The sequence below is a fragment of the Hyperolius riggenbachi genome, chromosome 7 (genome assembly GCF_040937935.1).
Source record: "Hyperolius riggenbachi isolate aHypRig1 chromosome 7, aHypRig1.pri, whole genome shotgun sequence".
Taxonomy (NCBI): Eukaryota; Metazoa; Chordata; class Amphibia; order Anura; family Hyperoliidae; genus Hyperolius; species Hyperolius riggenbachi.
Window position 1 is genome coordinate 205,767,987 of NC_090652.1, and position 24,115 is coordinate 205,792,101.

The following is a 24,115-nucleotide window of genomic DNA, read 5'->3' on the forward strand; positions in this document are numbered from 1 at the left end:
GACAATCACAAGACCTTTCTGGGCTCATAAAAAATGGCACATCCCAGATAGGGAGATGTACTTTTTTGTTGAGTTCTGGGTAGCTGAAGAATAAGCGCACTTAGTGTTTAACTACTTAACCTGCCTGGCGTTCTATTAAGATCGCCAGGCAGGCTGCGGGAGGGTTTTTTTTGAATAAAAAAAAAAATATTTCATGCAGCCAACTGAAAGTTGGCTGCATGAAAGCCCACTAGAGGGCGCTCCGGAGGCGTTCTTCCGATCGCCTCCGGCGCCCAGAATAAACAAGGAAGGCCGCAATGAGCGGCCTTCCTTGTTTTGCTTATATCGTCGCCATAGCGACGAGCGGAGTGACGTCATCGACGTCAGCCGACGTCCTGACGTCAGCCGCCTCCGATCCAGCCCTTAGCGCTGGCCGGAACTTTTTGTTCCGGCTACGCTGGGCTCAGGCGGCTGGGGGGACCCTCTTTCGCCGCTGCTCGCGGCGAATCGCCGCAGAGCGGCGGCGATCAGGCAGCACACGCGGCTGGCAAAGTGCCGGCTGCGTGTGCTGCACTTTATTTGAGCCAAATCGGCCCAGCAGGGCCTGAGCGGCAGGCTCCGGCGGTACTGGACGAGCTGAGCTCGTCCAGACCGCCCAGCAGGTTAATGTGGCAGTATATCTACGCCCACATGACTTCATCTAAATTCCCAGGGACTTAGATATTCGTCTGCCGCTATGATCGCCCACCACGCTCGCTCCCGTGAGCGTTCTTGTCTCTACCCATTAGTACACTGATTAGTGAATAAGAACATAGTTCCCATTCACCAATCAAGTGCCTGTGATCAATGCTCACTGGCCTCAATGAGATGTGAGTGGTCATTAACAAAAGTGAAAGTAAAGCATACACACATTACTTCCTGTAGCGGGTGTATGCAGTACACAGTAAACACTAGGAATAAAGTGGCCAGATAGTAAAATTACACCTAAATACATCCCATTAAATAAAAGTACATAAAATACCCCATTAATTAACCCCTTACCTCCCCTCCCATAGTTACCAAAATAAAACACTTTGATCTAAAAAAGTTAAATTTTAAAAAATAGCGCATAAATGGTAATCTTAGGGTCTCAACTTTTTTAATATGTAGGTCATGAGAGTATATAACTCCTATTTTTGCAAATAAGGGCATGTAATTAGTGACGGACGTAAAACTGAAAATATACATATTTATTTCCAATTAAAATATTGTCGCTTCACATTGTGATAGGGACATAATTTAAATGGTGTAATAACTGGGACAAATGGGCAAATAAAATACTTGTGTTTTAATTACAATAGTATGCTTTATTTTGAAACTATAATGGCTAATAACGAAGAAATATTTTTTTTTCTTATTACTCCCGTTAAAATGTATTTAGAATAAAATAATTCTTGGCAAAATGTACCACCAAAAGAAAGCATAATTGGTTGCGAAAAAACAAGATATAGATCATTTTATTGTGATAAGTAGAGATAAAGTCACTGGCGAATGAACGGGAGGAGAGCTGACAGGTGAAAATTGCTCTTGTCCTTCAGCCAAAACCCTCCCACTTTTTAGACCATGGCCCTTCTGCAGTAAAATGACCCTCTAATCAACCTTTTCTTCTCCAATCTCACCTTTAAAAATATGTTTATCATCACCATACTGTGTGACAACAGTATAAAAGTATAATTGAAGTTTTGTGATAAACCAGATACACACTGTAATAAAAGCAAGTATTTTTATTTTTTTACTAGAATTGGCTAAAAACTGAGAAATAATGTTTTTTTCTGTTTTTATTTTCCGACTCAAACACATAGAAAATGTAATTGTTTTTGTTTAAAGTACTGTCTAAAGAAATAGAAGATTTCAGTTGATATAAGTACAAGGAGAATGAGTGGAGACTGAGCATAATATATTAAAAGAGTTGGTGAAGAAATTGATCGAAACATATCAGCAGGTGTTACAGAAATTCCAGCACTTTGGGTGCTGGCAAGTCATAGCTTTTTCCCTTTTTTTTAGGTCTAAGGTGGGGGGAGGGGGTGCTGAGTATGCACGGGGTGCTAATCTGCAGGATATACAGTAAATGTTTTTTCAGGATTATCTGGACTTTTTTGGTCATGCAATTTACGGTATGTATGTATTTGACACAGAATAGTAAAGGATTGTCTCTAGCCACAATTTTAGGGTGTAGCTCATTTACTGATATAGTTTATCATTTCTCTAACTGAATCCTCTGGCTTTTGATGTTTCCTGTATAGATTGTCCAGATGTGCTGGAAGCATAGATTGTATGATGCAATGATCTATGTGTACAACAGTGGAACCAATGACTTTATCAGCCCCATGGAGGTACGATCTCTCCTCCCCAGTGACGTAGATAGGTTTGGGACAAGACACATATTAAAAAATCTTCTTTATATTGTTTTTTTGTTCTTCTGTTTAATCTTGTAGAGATTATTCAAGTCCATTTCTGCTCCAATCAGCTCAGGGAAATCTTTGGCAGGTATGCTGTGAATAGTAATAACACTTGCACTGTAAGTATGGTAAAATATTGTTATCAAGTTCAAAACAAACTATGTTTTCTGCCCAAAGTACAATCCATGCTCATTTCACTGAAATAAGAATACATGTCATGTGGCGTTTGCTATGCTAGCAAGCTTGGGACTATAACATTCCTAACAGATTTTCTGTCTTTTTTTCTCTGTTTTTGCAAGATCATCATGAATAGAGATGATTGCCATAATCTGATTTGCATCTAAATTGTATGCAGCTTTGAACTGGGCCAATCAAATGCACTTCCTGGCAATTTGTATTCTCTCATTTTCAATCAACAATAATAAGAAGCTACATACAGTCTGCATTAAACCTGCATTTAAAGAAAACCCATGGTGAATTATGACATAAAAAACATATACTTAGGAAGAGGGAATCTTGATGTGTTGTCCTCCAGACCATCGCCGCTGCCCAGGATCCTCTTGAAGGTCGCATATGCGCTCTCTGCTGTGCACAAGCATGGCTGTGCTGCCACCTGCGCAGTACAGCTGCACACGCACATGGCGTGGAGCGTGGCTGCGATAACATATTCAACAAGCTTCTGTTGGATATGTTCCATGGGTCTTCACTTGGCAATGGTGGGGGTGAGGAGGACATGGGAAGTCCTGCAGGAGCCAGAGGTTCCCTCTTTGTAGGCAAGTATCTGTTTTTTTAGGTCACAATTAGCCTTGAGCACACATTAAAATTTAATTTTTAGCATTTCGCTGATCATCTCTAATTATGAAAAGTAAATTTTGGTTAACATTACTGGAAGGCTACTTAATATTGAGGGGCACCTCTGGATACCTTAAATTTGGGGGGTCACTAAGGAGCATTTATAATTTTTCCTTTTTGAGGGAATGGGGGGCAATCAAAACTTTGCAGTGTGGTTAGATACACCCTTGGACAATGGCCTCAATTCACTAAGATTATCTCCTGTCTTTAATAACTCTTCTAGAGTTGTTACCATGGTGATAAGGCATGTAGTATTCAGGAAACATTTTACCTCAGGCAAACCTAAAGTTAACTCTTCTGTCTTTAAGTTAACTCTTTAATCCTTAAAATAACTCCAGAGTTAAAGACAGGCTGTTAATTAACTGCATGTGAAAATAACTACAGAGGAGGTAAATTAACTACAGAGGAGGTAAATTAACTACAGAGGAGGTAAATTAACTACAGAGGAGGTAAATTAACTACAGAGCAGGTAACTTAACTACAGAGGAGGTAACTTAAGGAACTCTCTTGCCTTATTATCTCCAGCATGATCTTAGTGAATTGAGGCTATAGTCTCTTACTCTGAGGGCAGAGATAGATCGCGTAAAGTTTACCCTGTCTCAGATGCAACCTTAAATGATGCATGGAAAAACAAAGATTCTTGTATTGCAGTCTGTATAATAGAATATATGCATGACTTCATTGTTTTCCATCAGGTCTACATGTTCTATTATTATCAGTGCCTATATATGCCAATCCACCATACACTATTCATTTTTTTTCTAAAAACAATGATGAGAATTTTCCGCCATGGCCAATAGGTTAAAAGATGGGAAATTCTATTGATTTTTCAGATAAAAAAAGAAACATAAACCAAAATTGAACATTTTGGTTGAATTGTGCATGTACACTATTAAGCCTATTTGGAGGAAGCCAGCATGACTCTGTTTATGGAGTGTTGAAGGAAACTGGAGTGCTCGGAGGAAACACACACAAACACGGGTAGACCATACAAACTCCATGTAGCAATATAGTAAGCAAAGTAGCCTTTTCATTAAATTAGCCTCCTACAGCTAGCAATATTTGCTTTAATAATAATACAGTTGTAAACTGACCATTCACATGTATTGCTGTCTTTCAAATTGAATCCTGATATTTGCAAAAAAAAAAAAGTCTACCAGGGCTCAGGTTGTGAAATTCTCGTTTTTTATAGTGTAAAAATGGCAGTTGCAAGCAGAAATAATATCAGCAAGCCTAATTTTAGTTTATTAAGCATACTTGAATGCACTCATACTTTAAGGGGTTAACAGTGCTTTGTGGGGAAGGTCTGTTATTTGGCTTGCATCATTCTGCTGTTTTGTCTGCTAAGGGGTGTGGGACAGAATGAATTCTGAGAAGATTTCGGCTCGTGGCAGTGGAAATCGGTGCTATAGAAAGTGACCAGTGAAGGAGCTTATATAAACCAATCAGGGAGCTTATAAGCGTATAACACTATTTCTGCCACTGAGTCCGTATACAAGACTAGGAAAAGTGTGTGCCTGGAGTTAGTTTAATGCATCTGACTATATTCTCTTTCACACATTTCTGTTTAGATGAACAAGTTGTGATGGGCAACAAGCTTCTGGTTTATATCAGGTAAGTGATACTCCTTAGATGTAATTTCACTTTCTGTCACAGAACTAGGAAAGGACTGCATTCAATCTTCCCAGATTAGATGCAGATGATGAGTGTGGTTATCAGATGACAACATAATCTTTTCATTGGCTTTGATAATCCTTTGGAGGAAAATGGTTTTAATTATCTTAATTGATGTGCAGAGAATGCAGTTGTAGCGTGTGATATCTCACAAAGTTCTCTCACTTCTGTACTGCATAACAAATGTTATTATTAAAGTGAAACTCCACCCTTGATAAGAAATTAGCAATGCAATAATTTCACCTCCACACTTGTGAGGATTACCGTCACATATTATTACATACGCTAAAGATAGTAATCACCAGCTACCACACTGCACAAAAACTTTACATAGTATACTGTAGTTGGTCTAAAAGCATGTAAAACCATGAAATCTTAATGCCCCACAATCCATCTCAGTAACTATTTAGCTATGGAAAAGTGTCTGCAGCTACCTCAAACTATATAATCCCCAATTATCATAGTCAGGTTGTTTGCAAAACAGTTAACTGAATGTATGAGGTAGTAGGATGCAGCCACGCCTTAATCCTTAAAGCAAACCTGAACTGTAAATTAAAGATACAAGTCATGCTTACCTCCCGCAGAGTCTATTTATCAATCGGTTTCTCCTCTTCAGCATCCTGTTTGCCCACTGTGATTGATGGAATTCTCCATCCTCTATCGGCGGGGGGTGAGCGGGTGACATACAGCGGTGGCGGCAGTGTGACAGAGACCTAGATCCCATTTTTAAACGGGCTTAGGTCAACTAGTTGATAAATGTTACCTCAAAGAAAATAAAATCTTTCAGTATACAATATTGAATAAAAAGTTTTTAAATTTATTCAGATAATGCAGTCACAGGTTCAGGGTGGATTTAATTTAAATGAATTTAAATCACGATTTAAAGGATACCCGAACTGACATGTGACATGATGAGATAGACATGTGTATGTACAGTGCCTAGTATACAAATAACTATGCTGTGTAACTTTTTTTCTTTCTCTGCCTGAAAGAGTTAAATATCAGGTATGCAAGTGGCAGACTCAGTCCTGCCTCAGACAGGAAGTGTGACCCTCACTGATAAGAAATTCCCATTTTTTTACCTCTTTGTTGCTCTCAGAAACCATTTTCTGCTAGGAAAGTGTTTTATAGTTTGATTTTCTTATCAGTGAGGGTCACACTGTAGTTACTTCCTGTCTGAGTCAGGACTGAGTCAGCCACTTGCATACCTGATATTTAACTCTTTCAGGCAGAGAAAGAAAAAAATTACACAGCATAGTTATTTGTGTGCTAGGCACTGTACATACACATGTCTATCTCATCATGTCACATGTCAGTTCGAGTATCCTTTAAATCACTAGGCAGTAAGGCTTAATTTAAATCATAGTTTTCTACTTAAAGACTAATTCTTGCTGGTATAACTTCAATATGCAAGTAGATGAAAAAAATTTAGAACAATTTTTCATACTAGTTTTTTATCCCCAGTACTGCTTGTCTGCTTGCCCCTTCCTCCTCACACGTTTTTGTGCAGATCTATTCCATTCCAAACAATCAGAAAATATTGTTTCTATTCTATTCACTGAACCTCTTGAAACTTAGCACTGAAGGTGTTGATTCTGTATTCATAGGTTTTTAGAACAATAGGATCAATGCTAGGAATACACGTTACGTTTTTTGCAGTGAATCGTTTCGATAGATGCCTTCGATGATAAAATTCCGACATGACCGATTCTCCGCTCGATTCTGTTCCGCTCAATTTCTCATAAAAGTGAATAGAAAAAAGATAAGAAAAACAAGCGGAAGATAAGAGAATCGAGCAGAGAATTGAATGGCTAATAGATGGGCGCGGAGAATCGAACTCGAAAAACGTAACGTGTATCCCCACCATAAGGTCTATTTCTCAACTCTGTTTATTATAACATTGTTGCTGTGAAGAAGGTGCATGTGATCTCTGCTGAGTCAAATTCAGTTTTGATGAGAACTGCAAAAGTAAACCAAGCATCTGTGATAATATCTTGTAGGCAGAAAAACTGCCCAATAATCTTACAAAAACCTCTGGAAGAGCATGACCTTGTGAATGTAGTAATGGAATTTATTTACCCCAAAAATTAAACATATACAGCCTTATTCTACATGATTAAAAACAAATCTGTAAGGATTCCTCCTGTGGCGTGTTCTGTCTGTTGCGGTGGAGCCACAAACGGACAGTTCTGGCTTGTCTGCCTGCATTCGGTTGTGCAGTCGCAATGAGTCACATTGTCATTTGCAATTGCTCTGCAGTTCCGGGCAGCTCAGGATGCTGTCATCATTCCACCAATTGCTTACTACAGCTGTGCTGCGGCCAGATAGCCCTGGATTTCCTGCAGGCATGTTGTTACATAATACTGCATGTATTTCCTATGGGAGTCCTTTGCATTCACAACCAGCTAGCAAATAGTAATTAAGCCAGCTCAGAATTGAATGATTACCATTCAGTTGTGTGGAGATTTGCATGCTTGCATCCATTGGTCGATGGCAGCATAAAAGTCTGTCTCCCCTTTTAGACCTCGCCCATCATAGCGATCACTATGCTGGTCTGCTTGGCACTGTGCTACTCTGTATAGTTCTGTGATTGTAGTTCAATGCGACCTTATTACTTGTGCTTTAGCTAGTTCTTGATAAATATATATGCAGACTTGCTAATATATATTTATTCATTATTTGAGCCGTTTATTATTTTTCTGTATTATTGTTTATTGCCTAGTTTCCATGCCTGATGGACGTTCATTGCATCTGTGGTGGGTCATTGAAGTCCATTATCCTGATAGCTTGTATTCTGCCATCACCACGTTGGTGACTGGTAGTATTCCTGCTATTCTAGTACTGGGAACATAACTATAGGCTGCAGTTGCTATTAGCTATGTTCTTTCCTGTAGTTTTGTCTGTGTGGATGCTTGCTGGTGATTGTTGTTAGCCTGCTTGCTCTGCTTCTGTGGACGTGACTGTGAGCTGTGGTTGCTACTAGTTACGCTCCAATCTAGTCCTGTCTTGTACCTGTCTGAATGCTTGCTATCGCAAGGGCAGCGCAACATCGCACTGCGCTGGCATTGCGTCTTATTTGTAGCGATATCAGAAGCCCAGAGCTGCAGTTGCTCTGGGCAGCCTGTGTAGCCTCTTCCATTAATCAGCTACTAGTCTTGCTGCTCTGGGTGGTCAAAGTTTAACCCCCAAGCATTACACCTGTGATTTGTAAACAGACAGGTTTGCTTGTGCACACAAGCATTACAGAATCTTTATTTCATGATGGTTGAATAACCTTTGGATGGTATTGGTAATATATTTTCCTCAAAAAGCATTTTATTGAAGAAAACTCTGATTTAAATAAAAAAATCAGATTTTTTTTTTAAATCATTGATTTTTATCCACCATGAACAGGTTAGTTGCTTTTTACATGGGCACAATGTTTATCCACGTGCTCTCCCCCACTTGGTCTCACAGGCTGACTGTCCGTCGCGCTGGCGTCCCCCGTGTCCCTCGTGTCCCTCTCCTCAGCACACTTCCTGTGTAGTTCAAGGTACCACCTGTGACTCCTCCTGATCAATTTTGTTATGATCCACATGACTAGTCAGTATTATTTGAACAGATGATTTAATACTGAGTAGATATTGTAGACTAGACAGGAAGTGAAGCTTGAGCTTACAGTTTTGAAACTGCATAGCTGTCTGAAATATGAAATGTGAAGGTAAATTTTAATAACTACAGTGGTGTGAAAAACTATTTGCCCCCTTCCTGATTTCTTATTCTTTTGCATGTTTGTCACACTTTTGCATGTTTCTGCTCATCAAAAACCGTTAACTATTAGTCAAAGATAACATAATTGAACACAAAATGCAGTTTTAAATAATGGTTTTTATTATTTAGTGAGAAAAAATAACTCCAAATCTACATGGCCCTGTGTGAAAAAGTGATTGCCCCCCTTGTTAAAAAATAACTTAACTGTGGTTTATCACACCTGAGTTCAATTTCTGTAGTCACCCCCAGGCCTGATTACTGCCACACCTGTTTCAATCAAGAAATCACTTAAATAGGAGCTATCTGACACAGAGAAGTAGACCAAAAGCACCTCAAAAGCTAGACATCATGCCAAGATCCAAAAAAATTCAGGAACAAATGAGAACAAAGTACTGTAATTGAGATCTATCAGTCTGGTAAAGGTTATAAAGCCATTTCTAAAACTTTGGGACTCCAGCGAACCACAGTGAGAGCCATTATCCACAAATGGCAAAAACATGGACAGTGATGAACCTTCCCAGGAGTGGCTGGCCGACCAAAATTACCCCAAGAGCGCAGAGAAAACTCATCCGAGAGGCCACAAAAAACCCCAGGACAACATCTAAAGAACTGCAGGCCTCACTTGCCTCAATTAAGGTTATTGTTCATGACTCCACCATAAGAAAGAGACTGGGCAAAAACGGTCTGCATGGCAGATATCCACGGCGCAAACCACTTTTAAGCAAAAAGAACATTAAGGCCCGTCTCAATTTTGCTAAAAAAACATCTCATTGATTGGCAAGACTCTTGGGAAAATACCTTGTGGACCGACGAGACAAAAGTTGAACTTTTTGGAAGTTGCGTGTCCCGTTACATCTGGCGTAGAAGTAACACAGCATTTCAGCAAAAGAACATCATACCAACAGTAAAATATGGTGGTGGTAGTGTGATGGTCTGGGGTTGTTTTGCTGCTTCAGGACCTGGAAGGCTTGCTGTGATAGATGGAACCATGACTTCTACTGTCTACCAAAAAATCCTGAAGGAGAATGTCCGGCCATCTGTTCGTCAACTCAAGCTGAAGCGATCTTGGGTGCTGCAGCAGGACAGTGACCCAAAACACACCAGCAAATCCACCTCTGTATGGCTGAAGAAAAACAAAACAAAATGAAGACTTTGGAGTGGCCTAGTCAAAGTCCTGACCTGAATCCTATTGAGATGTTGTGGCATGACCTTAAAAAGGCGGATAATGCTAGAAAACCCTCAAATCTGAATTACAACAATTCTGCAAAGATGAGTGGGCCAAAATTCCTCCAGAGCGTTGTAAAAGAATCATTGCAAGTTATCGCAAACGCTTGATTGCAGTTATTGCTGCTAAGGGTGGCCCAACCAGTTATTAGGTTCAGGGGCAATTTCTTTTTCACACAGGGCCATGTAGGTTTTGAGTTATTTTTCTTACTAAATAATAAAAACCATCATTTAAAACTGCATTTTGTGTTCAATTATGTTATCTTTGACTAATAGTTAACGGTTTTTGATGAGCAGAAACATTTAAGTGTGACAAACATGCAAAAGAATAAGAAATCAGGAAGGGGGCAAATAGTTTTTCACACCACTGTATATATTACAAAAACATTTGTACAGCATCGATACATGTTTATAGCAAAGATGTAGTAGAATTTCTCTTTAAAACTACATGCACACACTAGTTTTTATATGGCTGATATAACAGTTCATTATTGGTTTGTGTGACAGTTTAGCATGTGTACAGGTGTCCAACCCCCCCCCCCCCCCAAAGGGTGGCCTTCGCCTTCAGTTATCCACCAAGCTATGAGTTGCAGCTGTATGATATCATATGCTTTTCAAAAACAAAATGTGCACATAGTTTAAAGTCTTATTTCAGGATGTTATTTTCTTACTTCCTTTTCCACCCACCATAATGCTGCACTCCCACATTCCAAAACTCCCTCATCCTCACCTATGAGGGGCTTTATTTTCTAGGTCATGTAACTTCACCATCCAGCTGAACAGTGCATGGAGCCAAAGCACCAATAAATTCCTCAGCTTCAGTTGGTGCTCTGCCCTTGCTCAGCACCCACAACAACCATCTTTAGTCCTCAATCTCAAGGAAAGAGGACACCCCTGTGAGGTCCCCACTACCAAAACATGTTTGGCCAGAAATAATAAACACACTCACAATTCTGACACTCAGCCCTACAGTATTTCCCCAGAAAATTGTAGGTATTCAGTTGTGCTTAGAGAGTAAGCACCCTCCCTCCTTTCTGTCACATTACATGTACTGAATGCATTGTAATGTCTCTTTATAGTTCAAGTTTAGCTGGGCGAGCGTATCCTTTGGGTGACATTCCAGAAGACCTTGTCCCACAGGTGAAAAACCAGGTTAGTTCCATATACAAAGGCTATTTATTTCAATGCACAGATGTTGTAGAACAATCTTCTGACCTGGAGTTTAATGAAACCAGGCTGATTCTTAATGTGTGGCAAATTGGTTCTTGAGCTTGTCACACCCAGCTCGTAAATAGGCTAGAAAAGTAATATATGAAGAAACTGAAGAAGTATTTAATTAATAGTATTTTACATATTTAAAAATGTAAGCTAATGTATGTATACAATGTAAGTGGACACTTCAGATGGTACCTATTCTAAGGGGTTCATAGTAAACTCTGGCTTTCATAAGAGGGAAATACGGTATACTGGAGTATTGCCCTGAAAATCCAATATCCAGGACTTGGCTATATAATAGCCTAGCCTGGATACCTATTAAAATACCAGGAAAAAATGATATCTGGAGCATGGTTACATAATAGTCGAGTCATGGCATCTTCTAAAATATTGGCCATATAACAGCTGATCAGCGAAAAGCTTGGCTAAGTTCCTGATTTACTGGCACTTAGTCCTAATGGATGCCCAAATCATATGCTTAATTAACTACTTGCAGCCTGAACTTGGGGTTTTGCAGTGCAAAAACAAAATATTCCTTTAATAGATTTTTAACTTTCATCATTGTAGTTCTGTGCAATTAATTTGCATAACATTGCTTGAAGGCCTGTACAGTGGAATGTCCAGGGTCTATGAGCTGCCTAGTAGTGTAATTGATATCAGTTGCAGCATTGTCCTCACATGCATGATCTTGGTGCAGTACATCAGTATGATGCATGTGTTATATGGCATTGCATTGATGAAATTAACGCCTTATTTACCTGTTACTTGTTCCTACAGGTGTTTGAGTTTTTGATACGCTTGCACTCTCCAGAAGCTGCCCCCGATGAGGAGGTGTATCCATACATCCGGACACTGTTGCATTTTGACACACGAGAGTTTCTTAATGTGTTGGCTTTGGTAAGAGCAAAAATATATAAATAAATATTTTACAGTGTGATTAAATCCGTAAGGTATTATGACAAATTACCTCGGTTTTCTTTGACATGGTATCTTTGGAAGGCACAGTAACAGCAGTGATTATGAAGCAGCAACACTGAAAACAAGACAAGATATGGAGATATAAGCACCCACATCAAAACATGTGCTATAGCTGGAAAGCCTCTGGCAAAATGAGAGAAAGCCACATACTATAGATTGGGGAGTAAGCAGCATATAATTAATAGATGTTCTTATACATCATAAAAGCAATCCTCTGAGTTTCATTCAACAGTAGTGCAAGTAAAAAGCATTGTAGACTATCGCACTGACATCTATATAGCAAAGTTTTGGAATGAAGTCCCCTTGTCAAGCTTGGATGACACTGACTGTCCATGTCACTGTGACTGAATGAAGCACAAAGGATTGTTTTTTTTTTAAATTATAAGGTGATTTATTAATAAACTGCTATTAATTATATGGATTCTGTTCTACTTTCTTCATTATTAACCACTTGAGGACCGTAGGCTTTACCCCCCTTAAGGACCAGACCCTTTTTTTCCATTCAGACCACTGCAGCTTTCACGGTTTATTGCTCGTTCATACAACCTACCACCTAAATGACTTTTGGCTTCTTTTCTTGTCACTAATAAAGCTTTCTTTTGGTGCTATTTGATTGCTGCTGCGATTTTTACTTTTTATTATATTCATCAAAAAAGACATGAATTTTGGCAAAAAAATGATTTTTTTTAACTTTCCGTGCTGACATTTTTCAAATAAAGTAAAATTTCTGTATACATGCAGCACGAAAAATGTGGACAAACATGTTTTTGATTAAAAAAAACCCATTCAGCCTATATTTATTGGTTTGGGTAAAAGTTATAGCGTTTACAAACTATGGTGCAAAAAGTGAATTTTCCCATTTTCAAGCATCTCTGACTTTTCTGACCACCTGTCATGTTTCGTGAGGGGCTAGAATTCCAGGATAGTATAAATACCCCCCAAATGACCCCATTTTGGAAAGAAGACATCCCAAAGTATTCACTGAGAGGCATAGTGAGTTCATAGAAGATATTATTTTTTGTCACAAGTTAGCGGAAAATGACAGTTTGTGACAAGAAAAAAAAAAGTTTCCATTTCTGCTAACTTGTGACAAAAAAAAAAAAATTAAATCTGCCACGGACTCACTATGCTCCTCTCTGAATACCTTGAAGTGTCTGCTTTCCAAAATGGGGTAATTTGTGGGGTGTGTTTACTGTCCTGGCATTTTGGGGGTGCCTAATTGTAAGCACCCCTGTAAAGCCTAAAGGTGCTCATTGGACTTTGGGCCCCTTAGCGCAGTTAGGCTGCAAAAAAGTGCCACACATGTGGTATTGCCGTACTCAGGAGAAGTAGTATAATGTGTTTTGGGGTGTATTTTTACATATACCCATGCTGGGTGGGAGAAATATCTTTGTAAATGACAATTGTTTGATTTTTTTTTTTACACACAATTGTCCATTTACAGAGATATTTCTCCCACTCAGCATGGGTATGTGTAAAAATACACCCCAAAACACATTATACTACTTCTCCTGAGTACGGCGATTCCACATGTGTGGCACTTTTTTGCACCCTAACTGCGCTAAGGGGCCCAAAGTCCAATAAATACCTTTAGGATTTCACAGGTCATTTTTGTTTCAAGACTACTCCTCACGGTTTAGGGCCCCTAAAATGCCAGGGCAGTATAGGAACCCCACTGATGACCCCATTTTATAAAGAAGACACCCCAAGGTATTCCGTTAGGAGTATGGTGAGTTCATAGAAGATTTTATTTTTTGTCACAAGTTAGCGGAAATTGATTTTAATTGTTTTTTTCACAAAGTGTCATTTTCCGCTAACTTGTGACAAAAAATAAAATCTTCTATGAACTCACCATACTCCTAACGGAATACCTTGGGGTGTCTTCTTTCTAGAATGGGGTCATTTGTGGGGTTCCTATACTGCCCTGGCATTTTAGGGGCCCTAAACCGCGAGGAGTAGTCTTGAAACCAAATGTCGCAAAATGACCTGTGAAATCCTAAAGGTACTCATTGGACTTTGGGCCCCTTAGCGCACTTAGGGTGTAAAAAGTGCCACACACATGGTACCGCCGTACTTAGGAGAAGTAGTATAATGTGTTTTGTGGTGTATTTTTACACATACCCATGCTGGGTGGGTGATCCACATGACTCATCAGTATTATTTGAACAGATGATTTAATACTGAGTAGATATTGTAGACTAGACAGGAAGTGAAGCTTGAGCTTACCGTTTTGAAACTGCATAGCTGTCTGAAATATGAAATGTGAAGGTAAATTTTAATAACTATATATTACAAAAACATTTGTACAGCATCGATACATGTTTATAGCAAAGATGTAGTAGAATTTCTCTTTAAAACTACATGCACACACTAGTTTTTATATGGCTGATATAACAGTTCATTATTGGTTTGTGTGACAGTTTAGCATGTGTACAGGTGTCCAACCCCCCCCCCCCCCCACATGGGTGGCCTTCGCCTTCAGTTATCCACCAAGCTGTGAGTTGCAGCTGTATGATATCATCTGCTTTTCAAAAAACAATATGTGCACATAGTTTTAAGTCTTATTTCAGGATATTATTTTCTTACTTCCTTTTCCACCCACCATAATGCTGCACTCCCACATTCCAAATCTCCCTCATCCTCATCTATGAGGGACTTTATTTTCTAGGTCATGTAACTTCACCATCCAGCTGAACAGTGCATGGAGCCAAAGCACCAATAAATCCCTCAGCTTCAGTTGGTGCACTGCCCTTGCTCAACACCCACAACAACCATCTTTAGTCCTCAATCTCAAGGAAAGAGGACACCCCTGTGAGGTCCCCACTACCAAAACATGTTTGGCCAGAAATAGTAAACACACTCACAATTCTGAGGGTGTGGGCGGGTGATTGAGTGCCCTAGGGGCAGATAGGGGTCTAATCTGATGAGTAGCAGTGACAGGGGGTGATTGATGGGTAATTAGTGGGTGTTTAGGGTAGAGAACAGATGTAAACAATGCACTTGGGAGGTGATCTGACGTCGGATCTGCGGGCGATCTATTGGTGTGGGTGGGTGATCAGATTGCCCGCAAAGGGCAGGTTACGGGCTGATTGATGGGTGATTGACAGGTGATCAATGGGTTATTACAGGGGGGATAGAGGGATACAGCACACGGGGGGGGGGGTCTGGGGAGAATCTGAGGGGTGGGGGTGATCAGCAGGGGGCAGTTTAGGGCATAATAAAAAGAATAGCGTTTACAGATAGTGACAGGGAGTGATTGATGGGTGATTAGGGGGGTGATTGGGTGCAAACAGTGTTCTGGAGGGTGGGCGGGGGGGGGGTCTGAAGGCTGGGGTGGGAGAACAGGGGGGCTGTGGGCAAAAAAAAAAATGTGTGGTGTATACTTACTACTTCCTCCTCGCTGGTGCTCTCTGGAACAATGAGACCACGAGGCGAGGAGGAAGCGTGTATAAAGCACTTTGTCTACCTGGCAAAGTGCTTTATACACTTAATTTCGCTGGATTGCGGATTTCCACCGCCCCACGGCGCTGCTAATTGGCCGGAGGACTGGAGTCTAAGTCCCCGGCCATCGATCCCCGGCGGAGGATTGCGTCACGGATGACGCGATCGCTCCGCCCATGCCCGTACTAGGACCGCCGCCTCTGTGCATGCGGCAGTCCTTGCGGGATCCATTTTCCGGTCGCCCCTGTGCAGTGGGCGGTCGTTAAGTGGTTAAGCAGCAGCATTCATGGAGTGCAAAACTGTGTTCCTTTTTTCACTTTAGGCCACTTGCACACCAAGACGTTGCGTTAGGTGCTACGTTAAGGTCGCATAACGTGCTCCTAACGCAAGGCCTGGTGCTCTTCGATGTGGACGTCAGAGTGAGCTGCATTGTGCAGCTCACTCTGGCGTCCGTGATGCCGTGATGCGTACTCTTGGACGCATGCGGCATCACGTGGTCCCGCCGGCCAATTGCCGCACCGAGCGGCCGCACCAGGAAGTAAACACTGCACGTCACAACGTGCAGTGAATATTAATTAGCCATGTGCCTGGCCGCTCTCCGCTCCTCCCCAACATGACTGCGCATGTGCAAACAGTCTAACGCGGCTTAAGCCACTGTAACGCCGTAGCATGCTGCACTTTTGGAAGAACGTGCAGCGTTACATGTAACGCAACGTGGACAGTGTGAACAGCCCACTTGTGTTACATTGCTGTACGTTGGGGGAGCGTTACAGGCTGCACTAACGTGCGCCTGTAACGTCCCTGTGTGTAAGCAGCCTTAAGGGTTAAGAATCCAGGGATGTAAATTATATTTTTCCTTACAGTCAGCACTCAAGTGTAATTTGGACAGTTTTTTTTGCCCAGCAAGTCTTTTTCCCCTATGCAATTCCCACTGTCACGCTACCTGGAATTAAGACGCATTTTAGCAATAAGATGTCAAAATATCACTTAGGAGAAAACTTAGAGAAAAAGTAAATTGGATCGGGCCCATTTTGTTTTATTCTCTGTTCAACGGATTGTCTTATTAAATAAAAGCAATTGAAAATAGCATTTTAAATTGTTGTACATCCATTTTTCAATTAAAGAGTAACTGTTAGCCCCCAAAGTGAAATTTAAATCTCTACAGCAATGTTTTATTTAGTATTAAAGTGATCCAAAAAGCCAATGCAGAACTTAAAAATCAATATAATTTTGTTACTATGTAGCCTTTTGGATAAGCGAATGACGCAAAGCCGCATATCTGATACTGATGAGCATGCAGAGCATGCCTATGTCTGCCCGACCCCCCTCTCCCCCCCAGGACCAGGTGCCGATCTATTCTCACACAAACAGCTGACCGCTCTGACAGGGAGAGAGAGCGGCAGCACTTCCAGCGCAGCCACGGCAGAGCAGCCGCCACCGTGCATCTCTCTCACATGTCTCACATGTGACTCGGTGGCGGCTGCTCTGCCGTGGCTGCGCTGGAAGTGCTGCCGCTCTCTCTCCCTGTCAGAGCGGTCAGCTGTTTGATGTGAGAATAGATCGGCACCTGGTCCTGGGGGGGAGAGGGGGGAGAATGGGGTCGGGCAGACATAGGCATGCTCTGCATGCTCATCAGTATCAGATATGCGGCTTTGCATCATTAGCTTATTCAAAAGGCTACATAGTAACAAAATTATATTGATTTTTAAGTTCTGCATTGGCTTTTTGGATCACTTTAATACTAAATAAAACATTGCTGTAGAGATTTAAATTTCACTTTGGGGGCTAACAGTTACTCTTTAATAAATCATCAATTTGAAATAAAGCAATAAATAATTGCTTAAAACCAGCCCAATCAAGCCCTAATTTCCATAGCAGTATCTGTTTCAGTTTAATTCACTTGTGAATTGTCTATTGTTCATTACAAGAAAATCAATCAAACCAAAATGGTAGCACAGTACGTTTGATTACTTACTATTGAAATATTGAAAATATAATACCGGTAACTACTTTTCTCGAAATGCATGTGGCCAACATAATATATGTTTGTTACAGATAATTTTGACTTTAAACAACAGTGAATGCATACATGAAAAACTGCTTCAAATTAATTCCTAATTGTAACGCTCCTAAAGCAAGTTCAGTAGCTCCTGAAATCTCTCCATGTAAGCAGTGTGAAATGCTATCTAATGTCACTGCAGCAAGGAGGCAGTCTACCGCCAATATCAGATGGTCAAAGGCCTGGAGCACCTCTAATTACTGAGGGTAAAATCTCTGGAGCTGAAGCTTTCCCAGGGGTCTTGTCAGTCATCGGAGGCTAATAAAAATAGCTCAGGCATTAGAAACGCAGTATTTCTCTTCCAGATCCTCCTTTAATCATATCTATCCAATTTATCTGCGCGTATAGCTATTATTACTGCAACCCTCTATCTTTAATTAGAAATCTTAAGGCTCTTGCCGGTCTCCTCCTTTTACTTGCATCTGTTCTGCATTGATTTCCTTATGGCTCCATTGTATTCTTGAAAGTACTGTATATCCACAATTTCATTTTGCCACTTTCTGTTTCATGTAAAATGTAGTTTTTAGGTGAAAAGAACATCACTAGATTTGTATAAATATATGGACTGGGGGTCACTTTTGGAAGTGTTTGCTATTTTTATGAGATTGCCACTATGATCACTATATTCAGAAAGTGTCCATTAACATGATTGGCACTAATTAGATTGGTGAATAGCTATAGCTACAGGCTGTAATGGATCAGAATGGATAACACTGGTGTTTTTCCAAAAAGCTGGTTTGCCACTTTTGCTGCAGATTACCGCTTTAAGAAGTACGCAGAGGCGGGGAAATCAGCAGGCTATATTGCTACTCCCTCTACCTAGGGAATTGCACATTTATTATTTAGATTATTTATACTACAACCTTCAAAGCTCTGACAACAAAAATTAAACTGATTGCCTCTTTTTTAACATATGGCCATCTTAATGGGTTTGACTTTTTTTTTTTAAACGTGACATTCAAAGCACTGGCAATCTGTTATGCTGGGAATACACGGTTCGTTTTTTAGCTGATTAGATGGTTCTATAGATCATTTCTGACATGTCCGATCTCACTTTCGATTCTTTGGCCGCTCGTTTTCTGATTGAAGTGGATGGAAAAAGATAAGAAAAACGAGCGGAAGATAAGAGAATCGACTGCAGAATCAAGCGACAAAAACGATCAAGAGCAGAAACGCACGGCAGACACGAGCCATGAATTCCCAGCATTAGTAAGATACAAAAAAAAGCTTCTTTCTAAACAGACACCCTAACCATCACATCATACAGATCCACCTTAAATGTTAGATCATTGAGAATGATGAGATCATGTTTTAAAAATTGGAGACAACTTTATGCCTCGTGGCATTTTGTCTCATGTGTATGTTACATTTTGCATACTGTTACATAATTGAAAATTGAATTGCAGTCAAAATTTAGATTTCAATTGGGAATAATTATTTAAAATTCTTTTCAATCGCCCATGGTTTATAATAGCGAACCATACAAATCTAAATACCCGTGTGCGTCCATGTTTAGACCTGTCTCCAACACATTTCTGATACAAATCAGGCCTACATAATGTTTTATTTTAGAATACGGGGGACACACCCACAGTGATACATTGAAAATCTTCTTGGTTTATTTGATTGGATAGTAATTAGAATACATGAGTCAAATCCCTATCCCTATTCTTTAGTGGTGGCAGCAGTTTGAACCTCAAGCTACTGTCCAGGAGATGGCATAAGAAGCAAATAACTACTGCCACCACTAACTGTACTGTGAAATAGTGGGGATTTTTTTATTTTTTTATTTTTTTACAAAGATTACATTTGTGACAAAGGAAAGTATAGAACCCATTTTGACAATAGGAACTTTTTAGACAGGTTTAATTCTTTTTTTATGCCAGACTGAAATTCAACTCTAATGTGAATTAGGTGGATGATTTTAACATGGCAATTAATTTATTCAGCTGTTATAAATGATTCTTACAGGCTAAAGTGTGAGTTATTTGTTGTACAGTTGTTTGTTTCAGAATATTGAGATTAGCTATTTTTTATTTTGTGATTTATTGGAAGTACAGTTCCTGATAAAGCTGAAGAAGGTAATTTGGGTGATTAGTGACAGAAGCCAGAGTTCGGCTGCTATAGCGGCAGTGTTACCGGTGGCGTTGTAGTAATGGGTGGGCAGCTATAGTACTATAGCCAAACACTCTTTGGCTCTGGCGGTTCGGATGAGCATCATAAAGGTAATACGTTCTCGGCTATACTATAGCCAGGAGGTTCATTTGGGCACAGGAATTGTGCTAGGTGCTAGGCTAGGCTATAGTATAGCTGAACACCAGAAATGCAGGATATTGGCAAAGGCAGCAGCGGAGGTAAGGGACCAGGTGCCCAAAGTTTAGCCATTATGTATCTGAACCCCATTTCAGCTTAAGGTTAGTGTTTGATAGAGGAGAGGTTAATGTGAGAATTGGGTTTGTTAACCTCCCTGGTGGTCTGATTCTTTCCAGATTTTAGAGTCTAAAAGCGGTGCAACTTTTTTGCAGGCTTTTAGACCCTAACACCTGGAAAAAATCACACCGCAGAGAGATCTGCAGCAGCCCCTGCACTTACTCACCTCCCTGGTATCCAACGCTGCAGTTCTTCCTCCATCCTTCGGGTAGCGCTGTAACCCTGTAGTGAGATCGCCGTCTGTTGACATTGCGACAAATGGCGATCTCACGCAACGGATGCAGAGACTCGGAGGACAGGGAGGAGAATTGGATCACCCAGGAGATGAGTGAAAACACCTGCTGCGTGCTATGCTCTACACAGTCCTGCTGACGACTACCATGAGTCACGCTCGGGGTTACTGCTCCTGGCTTGTTTTTTCCAGCCTGACTTGTGATAATGGCCAAGGATGTTAAGATGCTGATAGAATATTTGTAGCATTACATTACTTATTCTACTATGGGCATTACCCAGCGCCAAGATTCTCAGGCACGTTTTTTGAATGTACGCATATAAATATGCCTCATCATTTCCATGCATGTACAGATATAATGCTTGCTTGTTGTCTATTTTCTGATTATGGCCGAGTGTTTTTACACTCTTATTGTTGTAAATGGTACAGGAAGTCTGCCTCCCGCATTTGGGTTCTCGACTATATGTGAAAAAGGCTGTTTTTTACCCTAAACATGTTTTCTTCTTAAAAATGTATTTGTCCTTGGTTTCAGTATTGTCTCTCAAGAAAAGCTATACCAGGCTGATTAAAGAATGGTGCCCACTAATCCTATCAGTAATATCATATTACTAGACATGGGAACAGTTTTGTGATGAAAAGAGATGGGCACAGTTGAAAGTGGACCTGAACTTTTGCACAGGACAGAAGGGAAAACATAGATAAATGCACACTGTATGTATTTAGAGAGTTTAGTCTAATTCCCTCTTCATCTGTGACAAATCACTACTGTAATTTGATCTCTCAGCTGTGTCAGCTCGCTGCCTCAACAGAGCAGCTAATTTGTAAACACAGGATGTTAACCCTATGTGTGCGTCTAGTAAAGCAGATGTAGACACACGGCAGATTTATTGCAGGATTTGTATAAGCTGTAACAAAGAACATTTTTTATTTAAAGGTTATTCTGCTGTTGCTTATCGTTTAGAGCAGAGAGGAAGTTCTGAATTCAGGTCAGCTTTAAGACTCCACCTTAAGTCTCACTACATGGGTAGATGAAAAAAGGCAAATGTAATACAAAGGAGCATAAAAGAAAGCCACACATGGAGCAGTTATAATATGTATAATGTTTTTACAGGTTCACTCTAAATCACAAGATTTGGGCACAGGATCACTTTAAATAGAGAGATATAAACGATAACTGCCATACATTTTTTTCCTTTTCTCATGTCACCAGTTTGTCCTCTGTTGTACCGGCCTCTGTCAGAACGCTAACATAATGTGCAGCTTTCTTGCCATGCAGCAGAGGGGAGTGTGTGCTGCTCCCCTCCTCACCCCCATATGCTTCCCTTTCATCTGCTAGGGGAACACTTGCTTATTATCAACACCACGACTCGGCTTTAGTTCAAAGGAAGGACGTTTAATCCGAACGTCTCTCTCTCCCCTCTGAAGTCTCTTTTTCTGAAGCGGAGTCCTCAGGAGACTCGAATTAAATTAAATGAGGTTTATTCAGTTCCCTCGAAGCTCATAATCTGGGAGCAGAATAGGGAATAATAATTAAGTTGTCGGAAGGCATCAGATGATAAGGCCGCTGGAAATCACATATGTTAAATTGTCATTCACTAGTCTAACATCACCTTTGTCGTATAGCCAGGCAGGTCATATCATACAGGCACGTTTTTCCTGCACAAATATTGAATTTAAAGGCAAAGAGGCTAATCATTTGGTCTTGGATTCATTGATCACATTAATTTATAGAACATCACCATCAGCTTGGGAAGTACGTAGTATCCTTTGTCTGTCTTTCCATCTTGCAAGCATCTTACATTGTACATTCTTACCTCAATCAGAAAAAACTCTAAACAGGAACAGTACTGTTCTGCTGTCGATTTAATCTTCAAATCATGGTGGATTTTCAGACAAGGTAACTGCCTACTTGTCTGGAAGCACCTTCTTTAGCACTGAAATAAGTGGCATGCAAGTCTCCCTCGTTTACTTTTTCTGGGAGGAAAGATTTGTTTTCTTTCTCTTGTACAGCTGGAGTTATCTGATTTTAGAGAAGCAGACTGTTTGTTTGGAGATCGTTATACCTAGTATTTATAAAGGAGCGTACACACGCACTATTGTAACAAACGACGGGTCCGCCAGACCTTCCCGCAGCGTGGTCTTTCTGCTGACAGTTGCACGTGAGTACAAGCTGTCGCAGACTGATGAGACTGTTATTGACTGATCTGCTCTGCGGCCGTCGGAAAAAGACCTAGAGCCCGTTTTTAAACGGGCTTGGGTCTACTAGTATCTATCTATCTATATATATATATATATATATATATATATATATACATATACATATACATATATATATCTCTATATCTATGTATATGTATATCTATCGATGTATATGTATATCTATGTATGTATGTATATGTACAGGTCCTTCTCAAAAAAATTAGCATATAGTGATAAAGTTCATTATTTTCTGTAATGTACTGATAACCATTAGACTTTCATATATTTTAGATTCATTACACACAACTGAAGTAGTTCAAGCTATTTATTGTTTTAATATTGATGATTTTGGCATACAGCTCATGAAAACCCCAAATTCCTACCTCAAAAAATTTGCATATTTCATCTGACCAATAAAAGAAAAGTGTTTTTAAAACGAAAAAAGTCAACCTTCATATAATTATGTTCAGTTTTGCACTCAATACTTGGTCGGGAATCCTTTTGCAGAAATGACTGCTTCAATGCGGCGTGGCATGGAGGCAATCAGCCTGTGGCACTGCTCAGGTGTTATGGAGGCCCAGGATGCTTCGATAGCAGCCTTAAGCTCATCCAGAGTGTTGGGTCTTGCCTCTCTCAACTTTCTCTTCACAATATCCCACAGATTCTCTATGGAGTTCAGGTCAGGAGAGTTGGCAGGCCAATTGAGCACAGTAATGCCATGGTCAGTAAACCATTTACCAGTGGTTTTGACACTGTGAGCAGGTGCCAGGTCGTGCTGAAAAAAATGAAATCTTCATCTCCATAAAGCTTTTCAGCAGATGGAAGCATGAAGTGCTCCAAAATCTCCTGATAGCTGCATTGACCCTGCCCTTGATAAAACACAGTGGACCAACACCAGCAGCTGACATGGCACCCCAGACCATCACTGGCTGTGGGTACTTGACACTGGACTTCAGGCATTTTGGCATTTCCCTCTCCCCAGTCTTCCTCCAGACTCTGGCACCTTGATTTCCGAATGACATGTAAAAGTTGCTTTCATCCAAAAAAAGTACTTTGGACCACTGAGCAACAGTCCAGTGCTGCTTCTCTGTAGCCCAGGTCAGGCGATTCTGCCGCTGTTTCTGGTTCAAAAGTGGCTTGACCTGGGGAATGCGTCACCTTTAGCCCATTTCCTGCACACGCCTGTACACGGTGGCTCTGAATGTTTCTACTCCAGACTCAGTCCACTGCTTCCGCAGGTCCCCCAAGGTCTGGAATCTGTCCTTCTCTACTATCTTCCTCAGGGTCCGGTCACCTCTTCTCGTTGTGCAGCGTTTTCTGCCACACTTTTTCCTTCCCACAGACTTCCCACTGAGGTGCCTTGATACAGCACTCTGGGAACAGCCTATTCGTTCAGAAATTTCTTTCTATGTCTTATGCTGGGTACACACGTTGAGATTTCCCGCTCGATTCGCTGTTCGATTCGATTATTTCAAACATGCTCGATTGGATTTCGATCGTTTTTGCCGTTGATTTTGCATATTTAACATGAAAAAAACTATCGAAATCCAATCGAGCATGTTTGAAATAATCGAATCAAACCGTTCGATCCCGCGAATCGAGCGGGAAATCTCAACGTGTGTACCCAGCATAACTCTCTTGCTT

The 24,115-nt window shown here is 40.6% G+C and overlaps 1 protein-coding gene across 2 annotated transcripts in view; it reads left to right on the forward strand.

Moving 5' to 3' along the window:
* The window catches only part of VPS8 (VPS8 subunit of CORVET complex), a 457,588-nt gene that overhangs the window by 179,887 nt on the left and 253,586 nt on the right, over positions 1-24,115 (forward strand). For both annotated transcript variants that reach the window (XM_068245033.1, XM_068245032.1), the window contains exons 23-27: positions 2,262-2,351; positions 2,454-2,505; positions 4,841-4,883; positions 10,997-11,069; positions 11,910-12,029. In XM_068245033.1, coding sequence (XP_068101134.1) covers positions 2,262-2,351; positions 2,454-2,505; positions 4,841-4,883; positions 10,997-11,069; positions 11,910-12,029 — 378 coding nt within the window. The remainder of the gene's footprint in view (positions 1-2,261; positions 2,352-2,453; positions 2,506-4,840; positions 4,884-10,996; positions 11,070-11,909; positions 12,030-24,115) is intronic.